Below are 16806 nucleotides of genomic sequence, written 5' to 3' on the forward strand. Positions count from 1 at the left end.
ACGATGTTTGAGCGCTTTTGATAGGGCTTTGCTTAGCAGCCTCGGTATTGAATATAATTTGCCCGTCAGAAACGTATTATGTACAAAGATAAACCAATCCATCGCTTTCATAAACTCATTAAATTTCAGGGCAGGTAGCCAAGATCAATACAGGGTCTTCAATTCCCGTAAAGGAAGATGTGGGTCGTATTTATCCCACACGATCTTATTCCTCTCATTCAAGTGCGCACCCTCATCCGTGATGCTGATTATGGAATCAGTCTCCAACACCTCATGATTACTGAAACCCCATTTGTCGCGTGGGATCCACAAAGTTGGAGGTGGCGATGCTACACATGGCTCGAAATATGCTGTACGCATCTCCTCTGGTGTGTACGAAACCTCCTCGAGATTGCGACGAACCTTCTGACGCAACGCTGCGTAATCTTTGTAGACGTTTGGATGGAACCATCTCCAGAAGGCCATTGCACGTGGGCGGCGCTCTTCGTTAATCGCTGCCACTGTATCTTCTTTCTCTTGGAGCATCTCCTCTTCGGCGTCAAGGGATCGCGGTAAGAAAGTATTCAGTGGAGTGAGTGCATCATTGAGCGACATGTGTGCTAGGATGTTGCCAATCATGAATAAGACCATGATGATTACTGGGCCGATAGCGCCCTTGATGGCACAAAGTCCTATCAAGCAAATCTCAGCCAGGTAGAGACCCGTTAACAAATGTTGCAGGGCTCGTGGGTAGACTAGTCCCTTTGTATCGATTTTGATGTCATATACGAAGAGGAAGTTGTATCGGTAGGCTTGGTATACAAGATAAAGTCCGAGGAAGGCAAATCCCAGAATCAGAGGTGCGATGCATGAATAGGTCAACGCTAAAAAAAGAACCGGGTCAGCTAATCTTCGTTCGAGCCAGAGTAGGGCATCGCTTACCGATAACTGCCATGTTGGTGAAAATGGGGAAGACATTGCCCCAGCTGAGACTGGCGAGTTCGGCCCATCCTTGAAACAGTCGACGAGGGGAATAGGCAAAGAACGTTGTCACGAATTGGAACACCAGGGCACTGACAATTTGAAGGAGGGCCATGGAGCTCATGCTTAGGCCCTGCAGCATGAAGTAAGAAATGTAGAAATTAGTCGCCTTGGGTAGGTTCTGCGCCAGTAGATCTTTGACCGAGAGGGGATCCTTCACAATTTGCGCAGTAGCAGCCGACGCAGCCGATGTCAAGGTCGTGACCAAGAATACCTGTACCACTTGAAAGACAAAGTGGGCACTTTGTGTGAACAGCTCAACTCGTGCCATGGATGGGACTCCGGCTCGCCTAGCACATACTACATAAAAGTCAGCGGGGTCCGACGAACAAGACGAACTTGGCAACCGTACTGCGACATATGATCGGCACTAGAGACATCAGCGTCGCTAGGGCCGCAGCAGGCAGAAGACCCTCAATCGCTCCTGTTATGAAATCGGGCAATTCAAGAATGAAGTCGAGGAAAGGAATCAAAGTGCAGATATACGTGATGTTCGAGATTGCTCCAACAACTGCGGCAGGGAACGACCAAAAGATGACCATCGCTGCCAGAAAAGCCTGAATTGCGAGGCGCCTGACGATTCGTTGCCACCAGCTAAGATTCAGCGCCGACCATACAACCTCGCTAGGTGAAACTCCAATGAAGCGAGGCGTCATATGGAACGGCTGGTGATGTGACAGGGTTTGTAGGGCGACTTGTGCATCAGTTTGGGTGTTGAATTCGACAAATATTGCACTGAGCATTTTTGCTTGACCATTTTGATGTTTGCATTGCAGATTCGATACTTCTTCGGTCTTCTTTGCGAGTTCAGCCCGATACCAGTGAATAGAGTCGACCTTTTCGCCAAAGGGTTTCAGTCGATGCATAGGACGTTCGACCTTGTGGGACCATGCCGGGTTGCTTGACTCGCAGTCTAGGCACATCTCAACATTCAGTTCACCTGTTTTGATTGCTTGGGTGCGAATCTTATTTGCTCGCCGAATGAGTTTGGTCTCTGCGGTTTCCAACTTCTCGGCTAATTGATCTCGTTCTTTGACCATCTTTTCCAACTTTGAGCAGTCGGAGGTAATCCAAATACGACAGATCGAGTCCCCAAAGACCTGTCGTAGTTTGTCCTCGTTCTTGTACACATCCGGAACTGACATGAAGAGGACTGTACGGGATGACATTCGAGATGCGTAGGCAGGCGAGTTGAGGTAGGCCTGACGGAGGTTTGCATAGTACAGGCTTTCTCTCACCACAACATAGAAGACGAACGCTATACTCGTCAGGAGGTTGCTTTGCGGGTGGGTACCGAAGACTTACAGAAGTAAACGCACGCCACTATAACATTGGCATAGTATCTATTAGGGTTTTGGATGTTACTGAAACTCAGGATGTCGAGCTCAGTATTTCCGTTGCCCCCAGTGGCATGAAGAGGCAGCAGGATGGGCCATGTAATCACGCAGCCTGTCAGACATGTTGCAGCCAGCACGCGCAAAAATCGCAGGAAGAGATACCCGTCTAGTGATGAGTGATGGAGCACGTGATTGTCTTCGATTTTTAAAAATGTTCCGAGCCAGTTCACCCAGCCAGAAGGCAACTCGGGGCTCCGTTGATGCTCATGTATGTCGGGCAAGTAGGATCTCGGAGCATACCATCGGCGTTGAGTTCGACGAAAGATCAGAAACAGGCTGACCCAGAACAAAGCGTATGCGAGTGCAGGCAATAAAGTCATCATCAATGCCGATCCTGATGAACCCCCTCCGCCGGTGAGACTACTGGCGATATCACCGGAGGTGGTCGACGCGTTGCCTCTCGCCGATCCAATATTTGTGTCGTTATCCTGGATCACATTAGCAAGGATCATTTTCTTGAAATTTGAGAATTCTATACCGTTATACTGTCCATAGTGAGTATAATCTTCCAAGCTGAAGAGCCAAGGATATGACAGGAAAGAGGGGACTATACGGAATCATCTCGAGAAGTAAAGGAAAAAAAAGCAATACTCTTCACATGGGTCCCCATTTTGGACCTGTCACCCACACAATAAAGATATGTAGACCCATTCAAGCCTGCAAGAGCTGATAGGGCAAATCAATTCCATCCACCTAATCTTGTCGATCCGATAGTTTGTGGGTCTGGTCTTGGCGATATAACCAGGAAACTGTAGAAATGCAAAGTACGGAGTACATATACGGAGTAGAAATGCAGAGAGACAGAGATACAGCGATACAGAACGGGTGGAAGATATAGGAACAATAAGTATGAGTGTCTGGAAAAGAGATTTCCTGTTCAATCCCGACAGTCCCAGTGGATATCAAACCCATTGGGCCGATCCCCGCTAGTCACCCCCTGAGGAATTTTTTTGGGATTTGAAGTTGTCCTGGCTTAAAACTTGTCAAAGCATACGGAATACATGATTGTATACAAGAATGTAGAGCACACTTGTACTGAACACACTGCTCGGCTCTTTTTGCCCGTGGGTTTAAGTGAATGCAAGGGGTCCTGCTGGTGGAAGCTTTGGGGTTACAGCACATTTCACCCTGTCAAGATATATGCAAAGAAACCGGTATATGCACTCCCGTTCTTGCGTGGAACTGTCTGTAAGAAATTATGATCTGTCTCGGGGCTCTTGAGTGGTAGATATATTGTACAAAGTACGGAGTCGAGAGGGTAGACAGCCTTGAGTACATCAGCACTAGGTCATTGTAATCATCTCCACGCAGGTGTACACTGCGGACTGTAGGGATTACAACATACATATGTACGAGTAGATTGTATGAAAACCTAAACGTGAGATCTTGGTAATTGCCTCTCTTCTCACCTCTTTTCCAAGACCCCTTACTCAATCTAAGATCTACGTTGGAAAGGTTGCATTACAATTTGGTTACAATTTGGTTACAATTTCTCAAATCATACTCCGTACATGTACGACGTACTTGAAAACATATTTCTTTTCAGAAAGAGATCTGAGTCACTTTAGAGAGGTGATGGCGTATAGTCTAAATATATAGACGTACGCATATGGCGGGTGGTTGGGTCGCCAACCTATGCACAAGTCCTTATAAGCATAGGAATTTCTCAATCCCAACTCGATAGTCTCAGGAACCCGATGTATGCCCTACTCCAAAGCACTTGGAATATCTAAATCGCTCGTATATACCGTAGAGAACGTTCAGCGCTACTTTCAAGACCACTTATCATCTTTCAATCTTTTTGGAGGTCTTTTTAAGGTCTTTTGGAATATGACCGCTGATTGTCCCCTAATATTGTTCGTGAGGCATCTTTGTTAAAGCTTTTTCTGTACTTTTAGGAGACTACATATATCTGGAAATGTTGATTCATGGCAGCTGGTTAGCCTTCGAAGGACTCAAACCCCTGCCCCAGGCGCGTTGTATATCGGGAGTGTGCCGAACGGGAAACTCGTCGGGAGAATTCCTTTTTGATGGTCTCGATATTTGACCGAAGCATTGAGATCAATGGCTTTCCATATCTATATATCCTCACGTCTTAATATAACCCTTCCATCTTTCACTTCGATTGCACGTCGACATTTCCTCATGTTGTCTCTCCACGGGAAAGTCGCCCTCATCACTGGCCTCGGTTAAAGCCAATCCGACGGCTGGGGAATCGGTGCTGCCATCGCTATCCTCCTAGCTCGACAAGGTGCAGAAATCTTCGGTGGCAAGTCGTACGCTTACTGCGGCTGTTGCCACCAAAAATGATATTGAGGCCGAGGGTGGAACTTGCGATGTCATGGGAACAGACATGACATCGGCTACATCAACGAAGTCCCTTGTAGAAGCTTGTATGGCTAAACACGAAAGGATTGACATTCTGATAAACAACGTTGGAAGGTCAGAGCCGGGGTATCCTGCTACAATGCTGGAGGAAGTTTGGACTCCCGGGTGAGCCTCAACCTCAAGAGTGTGTTTATGATGTGCCAGCACGTTCTCCCCATAATAGAGCACCAAGGCAGTGGTGTAGTGGTGAGCGTCGGCAGCATCGCCGGCTTGAGGTACATTGGAAAGCCCCAGGTTGAATATGCTGCGACGAAGGCTGCCATCATTCAGTGGATGAAAACGACGGCTGTCATCTATGCACCCAATGATGTCCGTCTGAACACGTTTGCTCCTGGGCTCATGGATACCCCGTACACAAAATATATGATATCCAGATATGCGGCGGATAATCAAGCGGAAAGATACATGGAGATGCGTCAAGCGTAAGTTCCAATGGGGGAAATGGGCGACGCATGGGATGTTGCCAACGCGACCCTTTTCCTGGTCAGTGACGAAGCACACTATACCACTGGTCAAGAACTCTGTGTGGATGGTAGCATAACATCTTCGACGGGGAGGGCATGAATAGAAATAGAAGGTTCCTGGGTAAGACTGGTAGAATTGGGCGACGTTGAAGAATCAGAGCAATGTTTATGTCTATCTACAACAGGTTTAGCACAAGGCTTCAGCTCTTAGGTTCGCGATTCTCCTTGGAGACAGGGAGGAACTTTGTGTGTGAGCCCTTTGAAACCAAGGGGCCGACTTCATCATCGATGACTCGGGAAATTTTGACTGTCGTAAAGGCCATTGACTTGCCCACTCGATCAGCAATGGCAGAGATATCCAGGATATCTCCGATGGTAGCAGTTGACAGATATGATACGTGGATATCAATGCTTGCGCCTGTTCTCTCATATCCATGTGTGGCTATCGACATTCCCCCCGCCCAATCGATGATGGTTGCAGAAACAGCTCCATGAATGGTGCCTCGGGAATTGACATGCTCCGCTGTGAGCTTAAGTCGGGCTTGCATATGGCCACGGGCTGCACTGATAATATCGACATCGGAGAGAAGTAGGCGATAGATAGGGCTTTCATGCTTGGTTCGCTCCCAAACCCCGCGGACATGCTCCAATTCGGTGTCATTCATAGTGGATGATCACTTCTGAGAAAGTATGTTGGGGAAATGAGGATACCAAAAACAAAGAGAATGAAAGATGTAGAGTAAGGGGACTCAGGGGATTTTCGTTGAAGTCGGAGGGGCCGAGAGCGGAGTGTGCCGCCTCTCCAACGGAGTCGATCCGAGAGGGAAGAAACATAGTTGGATGCATATACTCCGTGTGCATATCCAATATATTTCTAGGACGTCTTGCTCTAACCTTCATCCATATGTTGTATTCATGATTAAGCTGGGACAAGTGTCTATACTTGAGGTAGGATATCGATCTGTGTCAACGGGAAAGCTACACACCTCACAAAAATCCAATCAGATTCGAATTACTTCACATAATTCATGCTTATACTTTGAATTGTAGGAGATGGTCATAGATATTAGGACTGAATCGAATATGAAATATGAACCTCAAAATTCAAGTCCAATTGTAGAGATCGCGGGAAGCGGTGAATGTGGTGGTGATTGCAGAAAAAGGGGAGATGCCAACAACATCAACTCTTCGTCAGGTCGCAAAATGGAGAATTCGGCAAGGACGTTCAATTCGTTCGAGGCCAAGCAGCCCTTTCCACCTCTGCTGGCTGAAGACCCTAGATCCCCGAACGAACCACAAGAGAGTTATGAAGACGAGAGTATCACTTCCCCAGGCTATGAGGAGATTGAGGTGGAGGACGATGCGGATTTCCAGTCACACTACTCGCTAGATCAATCATTCTCCGATACAGACTCCGATGATTCTTCTAATATTCAGCGAAATCATCCATTTCGCCAATCCTCCGGCTCTCTCCATGGTCCCAATGCATTTGCGCCTCCGTTCTACAATCGTCCACCTACTCCTCTACCGCCCTCTCCCTCCCTCACTTCTCTTCTCCGCCCACCCTTCTCGACTACCACATCACGCCCAACTACTCCGGACAGTTCTGATGTAGAGACTCCCAACGATACCGAGGCGGCAGTCGCCAAGTCGGCTCGCCGCGCAACCACCGTTCCGCGCGCTAGTCCTAAGGTTCCTACCTATGAATACTATGGTTTCGTGTTATACCTAGCTTCATCCTTGGCTTTTTGTAAGTGCTAACGAAGTTCCGCCGCAACCTCTGGTAGTCTCCCACGTACTGACCGGGTCGACTCAGTGTTCTATCTTCTATGGTCCTATCTCCCATCGCCCTTCCTCCATCAGCTAGGCATCTACTATTATCCCAATCGTTGGTGGTCGCTGGCAATCCCGGCATGGCTGGTGATGTTTCTTATCTACATTTATGCTGCGCTCGCCACATATAATACAGGCTATCTTACTTTGCCCATGCACAGCATCGAGAATATTGTCGATGAGGTCGCGAATGTATCGGTAATTGATGGAAAGGCACGGAGACGTCCCGGAGGTGCTACCAAGATGAAGCCTGGTGCTACCTCTTATCAGATCATGGGGCCACAAAATCGGAAGGTCAATTGGCGAGAAATTTGGAGCGAGGGAACCGACGCCGTTATGGATGTGCCGGTAGGGGGCGTGTGTGAGGTTTTGTATGGCCAAGATCGAGAAGAAGACTTCGAATATCCGGCTGGAGACTCGTAGCCTCTCGGTTCAATCAATTTTCGTGCCATTTCAGACCGATAACTTGAAAAATCTTCGAAGGTTGATCTCAGAGTTCCTGTTCACTGAGGATGCGCCAATGACGTCGTGCTATATATTATCACGTGACTGGCATATCGGGGAATCTGGTCGCCTTCCGCCTTCCGCCTTCCGCCTTGCTAGTCGTTTCACCCAAGCTGTCGAGAACGAACACGGCCATCACTGTTGAGAGAATAATTTCAAAATGGCAGCAGAACGCCCCTCGACCCCACCTTTGCAATCCAAGGGCTCAGGGGCAGGAACACTCCCGCGTGCTCCTATCACTCCGGAACAACAACGGATAGTAAGTTCCCTCCAAGTCGGCGATATCGTCAACCCGCAAACTAACCAGTCTTGCTTCTAGGAAATTAATCGCATGAAGGCTAAAGCTCTTCGGGAGAAACGTGAAGCCGAACTATCTCAAGCCGCTCCGAATATCTCCCAACCCGCAACAGGCGCCAAACGCTCGTTCACTTCGATGGTGGCATCCAGTCACCCTGCTAATATGCGCGATGCATCTTCTTCCAATCGCCCACTAGACTCGATCAAACCAGCTCGAAACTTCACAAGCTATGTCGACTATGATTTTAGCAAAATGACCGATACGAAGGGTGGATTTTTGACCCAGGAGGATGACCCGTTCAATAAACAACTACACGTGCCGGATGGGAAAGAAATACAAAAGCCAGCACATATGACACAAAAGGAATGGGAACGCCATCAAATACTACAATCACTGAAGCGCAATCGGGAGGGTCCCTTTGAACCAGGTCTAAGTGTGCTGGATGATAAAAGCAAGCAGAAGATATGTCGTGAATGTGGCAGTCTTGAAATTGATTGGAAATGGGAAGAAGAACTCAAGTGTTGCATATGTCATGCTTGCAAGGAGAAGTACCCAGAGAAATACAGTTTGTTGACCAAAACGGAAGCCAAAGAAGATTATCTCTTGACAGATCGTAAGTACTCCGTTGTCACTCAAGAGAAGAGATACGTGCTTATGCACCTGCGCACAGCTGAACTTCGAGACGAAGAGCTCCTTCCACGCCTGGAGCGTCCGAATCCACACAAGTCTACATGGAACAGCATGATGTTGTACCTACGATACCAGATCGAAGAATATGCGTTCTCCGAGAAGAAATGGGGATCGACAGAGGCGCTGGATGCTGAGTTTGAGCGGCGAGAAGGTGATAAGAAACGGCGTCGGGAGGCCAAATTCAAAACGAAGCTGCAGGAGCTGAAGAAACGCACAAGAGTGGAGGCCTACCGACGCAGTCGACAAGGTGCTTCGGGTGGAGACTTTGGCGACGATCTCGGTTCTGGCCGGAAACATGTTCATCAATGGGGCCGATCCATTGAGAATCCAGAAACTGGAATTGGTGTCAAGGCATGTGTAGACTGTGGAATGGAGGTGGAAGAGCTAGAGTTTTAGAGCAAAATGTACTATGACATGATTAAGATTATCTATGAGACCGCTAGCAAAGTTAGTATTTGACTCTATCACCTGTGGAACTGTTCTATGTCATTCGTTTGAGCTGTTATATCATCATATATACATCTGGAGTCAAATGAGATTGCTCTATTTTTGCAAGAGCTAACTGTCAATTTCGATATGAGCATGCATTTTAGACCACGCATTCATACACATCAGATACTTGGAATATTTAAATCTGTGGTGCATCTATGCTGTAGGTATATACATACAGCCTTAACTAGTGAATTTGAAGTCGTAACTAGTTAACTAGTTAGTTAGTGATACTTAGTGCCTGAAAATCTAGGTGTCAACCCACTCTCAAGTTCGCTACTTTGATTGTTCCTATGAAACCTATTGAATCTCGTATCACATCAAAAGTTCTCTCAAGTGCAATTTCCATTCCCTTCCAATTCATCTAATTCCTCACCCATCTACTTCCAGGGCTGGAGGTAACGTGCAGGCCAATCTTCTCCATCTAGAAGGCGGTCAGCAGCCCCCCCAGGACCAAGCCGTCTCTTCACCATAACAAAAGATCAGTGAAGGGCACATTCTCATAACTTTCTTTATCATTGTCCAATCCTGCTCCTTCCTTTAGATCTTCCTACTTCGGACCCCTCATACTCAGGCTGACTCGGGGTGGGACGTGGTTCCTTGCCGTCGCCATTAGGGACTTGGTTCGCTTACTGCGGATACGATTTACCGGGGTCAGGAGAAGCCGAAGCTCGCACCTTACACGTCACTCGATTCACCACCGACCTGGTTTCGCCCTTGATACCTCCTGTAGTGTTCTTGACCTCTCCGAGCCTTGAACCGTCCTGTGTTTGTTGATGTCCTGGCAATCTCCATCAGCCATGGCTGGGATCGGAGGAATGCCCGGCGGCATGGATGGTTCGAATGGCCCACAGGGGACGGAATACACATTACAGGGTGAGCATGAACCCACCTGGTTTTTTGAATGCCATTGACTGATCCCCTTGTCCAGGTGTAATGCGCTTCCTACAGACAGAATGGCACCGACATGAACGCGATCGCAATGCATGGGAGATTGAAAGGGCAGAGATGAAGTCTCGCATTGGCCGATTAGAGGGTGATCTGCGCACAAGCAAGCGCCTGCATGAGTCCCTTGGGAAGCATGTTCGGCTGATGGAAACTGCCCTGAAAAGGGAGAGAGAGAAGGTCAAGAAGCTTTCGAACAACGAAAAGTCCGAAGACTCAAAGGATCCCAAAGATACTGCACGCGAAAGTGTCAACTTCCTGAAAGGTATGTGACTCGGAATTGTATCCCAGAATGCGACGCCGGAACATTAATTGTTACTCTAGCACATCGTCCCAAGTCGAGCACGGACCATGAGAATGACGAAGCACCAGACAACGAAAACCCGCATGAAGGTCAAGTTGAAGACATGGACAAAGTCCGAGCATACCTATCCAAAGCTTCTCACGAAATCGCGTACCATGTCATACCTGCCTCCCACCCGACACCTGACATGAACGACTCCGACATGTCAGGCCAGCTTTACGGCAATTCACAGCTGTCGCAACAGAACCTGGAGGAGGCTTATCTCCAGCAGCAACGCCAGAAGACAAATCATGTCATGGCACGTGAAATGGCCTTACAAAACCACCAACCCATGTCCAATCACTACCCTGATAATGCTATGGCTCGTGCTCAAAACCAGTATCTATCTCGGGACGTCATGGATCGGCGGTCAATGGATTCGCAGCAAGCCCCCGTGGCACCGATTCAAAGTCGAACCCAGGTGTACGAACATGGCACATTAGACGATCGCCCAAACCAGGCATACGAAGCCCAGGGCCCTCGAGTGGTTGTCAGGGAGGATGTGAACCCGCAAAATCTGACAGAGGAAAGAACAGAGGACGTGGATGGGTGGAGTTTTGATGAACCGGCGGAGCAGGAACTCGTGGTCACCGAACCCGTCCCGCTTCATCGTCCGGATACCGATGTTTTCCCAAATGCCAATTTTATGCGCTCCGAGTCGACCAAGAGTGGGTCTCTCCCCCACCGCAGAAAGAGTTCGGGGTCAACGCGCAAGAGCGATGGTGCAATTGATACTCGGGATGCAGCTCCGAGCTTCGGAAAGCAGGAAGATTTTAGATATCGGTTTGCGCTGCGTGGCCACTTGGATGTGATTCGATCTGTCATCTTCACCGGCGGAGGTAGCCCAACATATCCCGAGATCTGCACTTGCAGCGACGACGGAACAATCAAGCGGTGGATCATCCCGTCTACTTCGGCTAGCTCTGGAGCTGGTTCTAACCAGAGTTTGGACATTACGAGCTCCTTTACTCATCGCGGACACGACGGCGCTGTGATTTCTCTTGCCGCCTGCTCACCGTCTCAGAACATCTCCAGTGACGGCCGTATCTTGTGTGACGGATGGGTATTTTCAGGTGGCCAGGATGCTACTGTGCGTGTATGGGAACGTGGGCGGATTGATCCTAAGGCCACCCTAGACGGGGGTCACACAGATGCAGTCTGGGGACTCTGTGTTCTCCCCGGGACCGTAGGATCTGTCTTTGGGGACTCAAGCAGCCGGTATGGTGGATCTGATCGAATTCTCTTGGCGTCCGGCGCAGCAGATGGCTCCGTCTTGATTTGGGCTATCAGCGACATTCTTCAACCTTCCTCGCCCCCGGTCGCAAAAGGCCGTCAGCGGGCGAACTCAAAGTCAATGGTTTCCGGTTCCAACATCCAAAACGTCCCTCAACCCAGTGTCGCTCCAACCACAACTCTCCATTACACCATTGTTCATCGTATCCCGCGCACTAATTCTCCTTCCCCAACATGCATCAGCCCCTTGTCTCTTGCAGGCGTCAACTTTGTCGTCTCCTATTCGGATGCCTCTATCATTGTCTACGACACACGCACTGGCGAAGAAGTTGCGGGCATGGCCAGTCTCGAGACATATGATGGTACACCTGCTACTGGGGTGAACTCAGTCGTCGCCACCACTGTCGGCTTTGATGGAACCGTTAATCTTGATCCCAACCGCGCGATGGCCGAAGAAGAAACAGTGGTTCACGGAGCTACTGGATCAAGCAACGTTGAGGGTGTAATCATCAGTGGTTACGAGGACCGATACATCCGCTTCTTTGATGCGAATAGTGGTAAGTGGTATCTTGAGGACATTTGCTATGCACCACAACACGCTAACATTTGATACAGGTCAATGTACATACACAATGCTTGCTCATCCTGCTGCGATAGCCTCACTGTCATTGTCTCCGGATGGGCGTGAGCTCGTTTCAGCTGGCCATGATGCAAGCTTGCGATTCTGGAACCTTGAAAAGCGCAGCTGTACCCAGGAGCTGACAAGCTACCGACTGATGCGTGATGAAGGAGTTTGTTCCGTGGTATGGAGCCGTGATGGCAAATGGGTTGTTGGTGGTGGTGGAGACGGTGTGGCCAAGGCCTTTTCCCGATGATTAAAACGACGGAATGAAAGCCCCGTGTATGATTCTTCTTGCGTTATACCTGTGTGTGTATCTTTTCGCGTTTGCTCATCATTTTCTGTATGATCCCATGAACTTGGATGAGCGATTGGACCGGTTTTTTTGAGCATTTGCAACGCTGCTCACCCACACTGTGTGTTCGATTATGCTGCCCTACGTGATTTTTGCTTCGTTTTCTTCTTTTTCAACATGTGTACTTTTTTTACTTTGCTGATAACCATGTTCGACAAAGATTCCCTGGCGTGCGTGGATGTTTTCTTTCGACTGTTTCGGTACCTGCTCTGCTTTCTATGGGAAGTAGAGCATATCTTGTTCGAATACTGTTCCATTTGTTCTCGGCGATAGGGTCTTGATCTGGCTTCAAGTGCCTGATAGGTTTTCAAATGATCTCAATATTTGTCATATTGCTTGCTGTGGATATGTTTTATTTCTCCCGGTTCTCGAAATTGTCTATGTAGCGTGTGCCTTGGACATTAATAGCCCATGTGGCGTGTATAACATTTAAATCCATACCATTCACTGAACATAGTCGTGTGAGACTTTCATGGACACGAGGCATATGTGAAACTCGGACAAATACAGGTATCATTCGATATTGACATTATTTCGCTGCGCTGTCGGGTAGATCCACTCTACTTGGTTGAACTCCAAGCCTCCTTGAACACCAATCTCAGCCGTTTTGCTTCTTCCTCGTCCTTCAATCGCTGCTGGAGATAGCCTTGCAGGTCATCCCAAAACGCCTCTGTATGCAACACTTCCTCACCACTCGGACCTACAGCGGCCTTGGGTGGTGATTCATCTCGCTTCTCTGTAATAATCGGTTGAGTCACAGCAGATTCAACCACCTGGGCGCCACCGATGATCATCACCCCGATCTCGACTTCTTTGCCTCCTGCCAAGATCGCGGGCTCATCTGCCAATACCTCAGCCAGTGTCTTCCCAGTTCCAGTCACCGGCTTGCGCTTGTATAGGATCTTGATCTTCTCTAGTGGAACCTGTCCTCCCTGCGCATCGGTGACGCGCACTCGTACAGCATCCCGAATGTCCTGGACCGAGGTGGTCGAGAGAGGGGCACTGGAGATCAAAAACTCCAGAGCAGGGTTGCGGGCAGACTTGACGCGGAGAGTGATTGATTTCGATGAGCCTGGTGCCTGTGTTGACCTCACTTTTTTGGGCATCGGAGGATGCGGGGCTGAAAGTCGGGGGAGGGTGTACTTTCGTTTTCAGAATGCATGTTAGGATGATATTCATCGGTAAACCAAACTAGAAGAATGTTCGCATCAAGACTCACGGGAACTCGTAGTCCAATTTGCTCTGGGTCGAAGACATGATCAGCGCGAAGCTTGATAGGCCGTGAGTCCAGCATGGACAAAAATGATTTGGTGAAGGTTAGCTCCGACATAGTGAGCAGCTTGAATTGAATGATAGAGATTCTCAGAGGAAGAGAGAAAAAGAGAGAGAAAGCACACCCAAGGCGATAAGTTAGAGCATTAGTTATCTGGATATGTTGCACTTGATGCCGATGGGGCATAGACACCTGGGCCACAAGGCATCAGTAAAAGGCACCAATGTAAATAAGCACACCGCCTTTCATTACTTCTGTACTGCTGGCAGTCACCGCCCGAAGAGAAAAAAAAAGACGGAAAGAAATTACAAGCTCCCCCGAAAGCAAACACCATTAACGTCCCCATATACACCACTTTTTTTACAATGGGTGTCGGTCGCCGTATGAAGAAGCAGGGCCCTCCGGCCCCGCTTGATGAGTCAAAAGTCACAATGCTCAAGAAACGCAAGGCTGGCGGGGCTGAGGCACCTCCGAAGCCTGCACCATCAAAGCGTCGCAGATCTGATGCCGATGAGGCTGTCTCCAAGAAGGAAGCCCCCAAGAAGAAGAAGGTCAGCGGGGCTACCCCCAAGGTTCTTCCCAAGGAATTGAAGAAGCAGCCCGTAGTCACAAAGAAGGCTGTGCCGGTGCCTATGTCTGATGATGATGAGGATATGGAGGATGATATGGAGGACGATGAGTTCGGTGATCTCGATGGGATCAGTGAAGGCTCAATGGATAGCGATGATCAGGTTGAAGGATTGTCGGACTTAGAGGATGATAATTCGGTTGTCGATTCTGACGAGGAGGGCCACACCCGTGGGGCCATGTTCTCCGATGACGAGGATTCAGATGCCGAAGAGAGATTGACCGCCGCCAACATCGAGGGTCTGTCGCGGAAGCTGGATGCTGAACAACAAGAGGAGGAGGAAGCCGCCGAGCAAGAAATGCAGGAAGCCGCCATGCAGACCAATATCGCTGCACCCGATGTGTTCAACGACCAAGCCCAGCAGGGACTCGCCCCCGATCTGCAGCTACTTCGCCAGCGCATCACCGATACCATTCGAATTCTGGGTGACCTGAAGACCCTCGGTCTGCCCGGCAAGTCACGTACCGACTATATCGATCTCCTGCTCGACGATATCTGCACATACTACGGCTACACTAGATTCCTGGCTGAGAAGCTGTTCAACCTGTTCACACCCAGGGAGGCCTTTGCCTTCTTCGAAGCTAACGAGACTCCTCGTCCTGTCGTTATCCGTACCAACACTCTGCGAACCAACCGCCGATCCCTTGCTCAGGCCCTCATCAACCGTGGTGTTGTTCTCGAGCCCGTTGGAAAATGGTCCAAGGTTGGCCTTCAAGTTTTCGAATCCCCGGTTCCCCTTGGTGCCACCCCCGAGTACCTGGCTGGCCACTACATTCTTCAGGCGGCCTCTTCTTTCCTCCCTGTCATGGCTCTCGCTCCCCAGCCCAATGAGCGTGTCCTCGATATGGCCTCTGCTCCCGGTGGTAAGACGACATACATGTCCGCCTTGATGCGCAACACTGGCTGTGTAGTTGCAAACGATGCCAGCAAGCCCCGTGCCAAGGGTTTGATTGGTAACATTCACCGTCTCGGCTGCAAGAACACCATTGTGACAAATATGGATGCCCGTACTGCTTTCCCCAAGGCCATGGGTGGCTTTGATCGTGTGTTGCTCGATGCTCCCTGCACCGGTACTGGTGTCATTTCGAAGGATCCCGGTGTCAAGACCTCCAAGAACGAGCGTGATTTCCTCGCTATTCCCCACATGCAGCGCCAGCTTCTTTTGGCTGCAATTGATTCCGTCGACCACGCTTCCAAGACCGGTGGATACGTTGTCTATTCTACCTGCAGTGTCACAGTCGAAGAGAACGAGGCCGTTGTGCAGTATGTTCTCCGCAAGCGTCCTAATGTTAAGATCGTGGACACCGGTCTCGGTGGCTTCGGTAGCCCTGGATTCCTCAGCTATATGGGCAAGACTTTCGATCCCAAGATGGCGCTCACCCGCCGTTACTTCCCCCATCGCGAGAATGTTGACGGTTTCTACGTCTGCAAGCTCAAGAAGACTGCCGCGACACCTGTGACGAAGTCGGACGATACCGAGCCCCGTTCTAAGGGCCCCAAGAAGTCTCGCAGTGTTTCCTCGGCTGCCTCCTCGGACGACGAGTCCATTGACAGGACCCCGATTGTTGATGAGAATGGACACGCCGCTGATTTCGAGGGTGGTGCCTTCAGCTCATTCGAGGATCCTGAGGATGCCGAGCGCATTGCTCGCGCTGAGCGCAACCGCATTCGTCGCAAGGGTCTGAACCCCAAGGGCGTTCTGAACAAGCCCAAGAAGAGCAAAGTAGAGGTATCAGAGAAGACAAGCGAAACAGCGACACCAAGCCAGGAAGAAGAGACCAAGGCTGTTGCCTCCAAGAAGTCTACCAATGAGCCAAAGGGTGAGAAGAAGATCGTGGCTAAGGAAGATAAGAAGCCGGTCAAGAGCAAGGTCGAGAAGAAGGATAAGAAGTCGACCAAGAAGGCCAGCAAATGATCGATGTGATCATCCCTTTGTGTATAATTCGTTTTTCTTCGGGCAAGTCAAAAGCATCATGTATTAGGTCCGGGACCCGGCGCATTGGATATACCTTTTGTTCAATCAAGATCAAACTGTGTTTCAAAAAAGAATTAAAAAATAAAAAAAGCACCTTTGATGTATGATTGTGCTCAATCACGTATACTACAGTTCGTCATTAATTCCAAAAGACAAGAGACATGGTCAAGTATAGGAGGTATAAAACTCGTTGTATATCAATCTAAAAATCCACCTGGGTGGTGTATATTAACCAAAATCAGAGTCTCTAAAATCAATCGCATCACTCCCCATATCCTAAATCACCGTTCGCTAAAATGAATGTAAGTGCTCAAATCGTTCGAAATCAAAGGAACATCCCGTCTATACTCTG

The 16806-nt window shown here is 49.1% G+C and overlaps 8 protein-coding genes across 8 annotated transcripts; 5 read left to right on the forward strand and 3 right to left on the reverse strand.

Moving 5' to 3' along the window:
• Positions 1-144: 144 nt before the first annotated feature.
• On the reverse strand, positions 145-2869 carry N7500_007526 (uncharacterized protein; the record flags this gene model as incomplete). The annotated part of the gene is made up of 4 exons (XM_056678670.1): positions 145-863; positions 922-1320; positions 1373-2278; positions 2326-2869. The coding sequence occupies 4 exons, from the start codon at positions 2867-2869 to the stop codon at positions 145-147; spliced, it is 2568 nt and encodes an 855-aa protein (XP_056533670.1).
• A 2071-nt stretch (positions 2870-4940) lies between these two features.
• Positions 4941-5231, forward strand: N7500_007527 (Short-chain dehydrogenase/reductase SDR; the record flags this gene model as incomplete). Its single annotated transcript, XM_056678671.1, has 1 exon — positions 4941-5231. The coding sequence occupies one exon, from the start codon at positions 4941-4943 to the stop codon at positions 5229-5231; it is 291 nt and encodes a 96-aa protein (XP_056533671.1).
• A 238-nt stretch (positions 5232-5469) lies between these two features.
• N7500_007528 (PaaI family thioesterase) lies at positions 5470-5934 on the reverse strand (the record flags this gene model as incomplete). Its single annotated transcript, XM_056678672.1, has 1 exon — positions 5470-5934. The coding sequence occupies one exon, from the start codon at positions 5932-5934 to the stop codon at positions 5470-5472; it is 465 nt and encodes a 154-aa protein (XP_056533672.1).
• Positions 5935-6472: 538 nt separating this feature from the next.
• On the forward strand, positions 6473-7525 carry N7500_007529 (uncharacterized protein; the record flags this gene model as incomplete). Its single annotated transcript, XM_056678673.1, has 2 exons — positions 6473-7019; positions 7086-7525. 2 exons carry the CDS (start codon positions 6473-6475, stop codon positions 7523-7525), a joined length of 987 nt encoding a protein of 328 aa, XP_056533673.1.
• Positions 7526-7766: 241 nt separating this feature from the next.
• On the forward strand, positions 7767-8990 carry rad14 (DNA repair protein RAD14; the record flags this gene model as incomplete). The annotated part of the gene is made up of 2 exons (XM_056678674.1): positions 7767-7865; positions 7926-8990. 2 exons carry the CDS (start codon positions 7767-7769, stop codon positions 8988-8990), a joined length of 1164 nt encoding a protein of 387 aa, XP_056533674.1.
• Positions 8991-9859: 869 nt separating this feature from the next.
• N7500_007531 (cell differentiation and development protein Fsr1) lies at positions 9860-12479 on the forward strand (the record flags this gene model as incomplete). Its single annotated transcript, XM_056678675.1, has 4 exons — positions 9860-9959; positions 10015-10293; positions 10353-12161; positions 12220-12479. The coding sequence occupies 4 exons, from the start codon at positions 9860-9862 to the stop codon at positions 12477-12479; spliced, it is 2448 nt and encodes an 815-aa protein (XP_056533675.1).
• Positions 12480-13138: 659 nt separating this feature from the next.
• Positions 13139-13908, reverse strand: N7500_007532 (uncharacterized protein; the record flags this gene model as incomplete). The annotated part of the gene is made up of 2 exons (XM_056678676.1): positions 13139-13720; positions 13798-13908. The coding sequence occupies 2 exons, from the start codon at positions 13906-13908 to the stop codon at positions 13139-13141; spliced, it is 693 nt and encodes a 230-aa protein (XP_056533676.1).
• Positions 13909-14216: 308 nt separating this feature from the next.
• On the forward strand, positions 14217-16394 carry N7500_007533 (rRNA (cytosine-C5-)-methyltransferase NOP2; the record flags this gene model as incomplete). The annotated part of the gene is made up of 1 exon (XM_056678677.1): positions 14217-16394. The coding sequence occupies one exon, from the start codon at positions 14217-14219 to the stop codon at positions 16392-16394; it is 2178 nt and encodes a 725-aa protein (XP_056533677.1).
• Positions 16395-16806: the final 412 nt, after the last annotated feature.

The sequence above is a fragment of the Penicillium coprophilum genome (genome assembly GCF_028826855.1).
Source record: "Penicillium coprophilum strain IBT 35676 chromosome Unknown utg000004l_segment0_segment0, whole genome shotgun sequence".
In the NCBI taxonomy this organism is placed as follows: domain Eukaryota; kingdom Fungi; phylum Ascomycota; class Eurotiomycetes; order Eurotiales; family Aspergillaceae; genus Penicillium; species Penicillium coprophilum.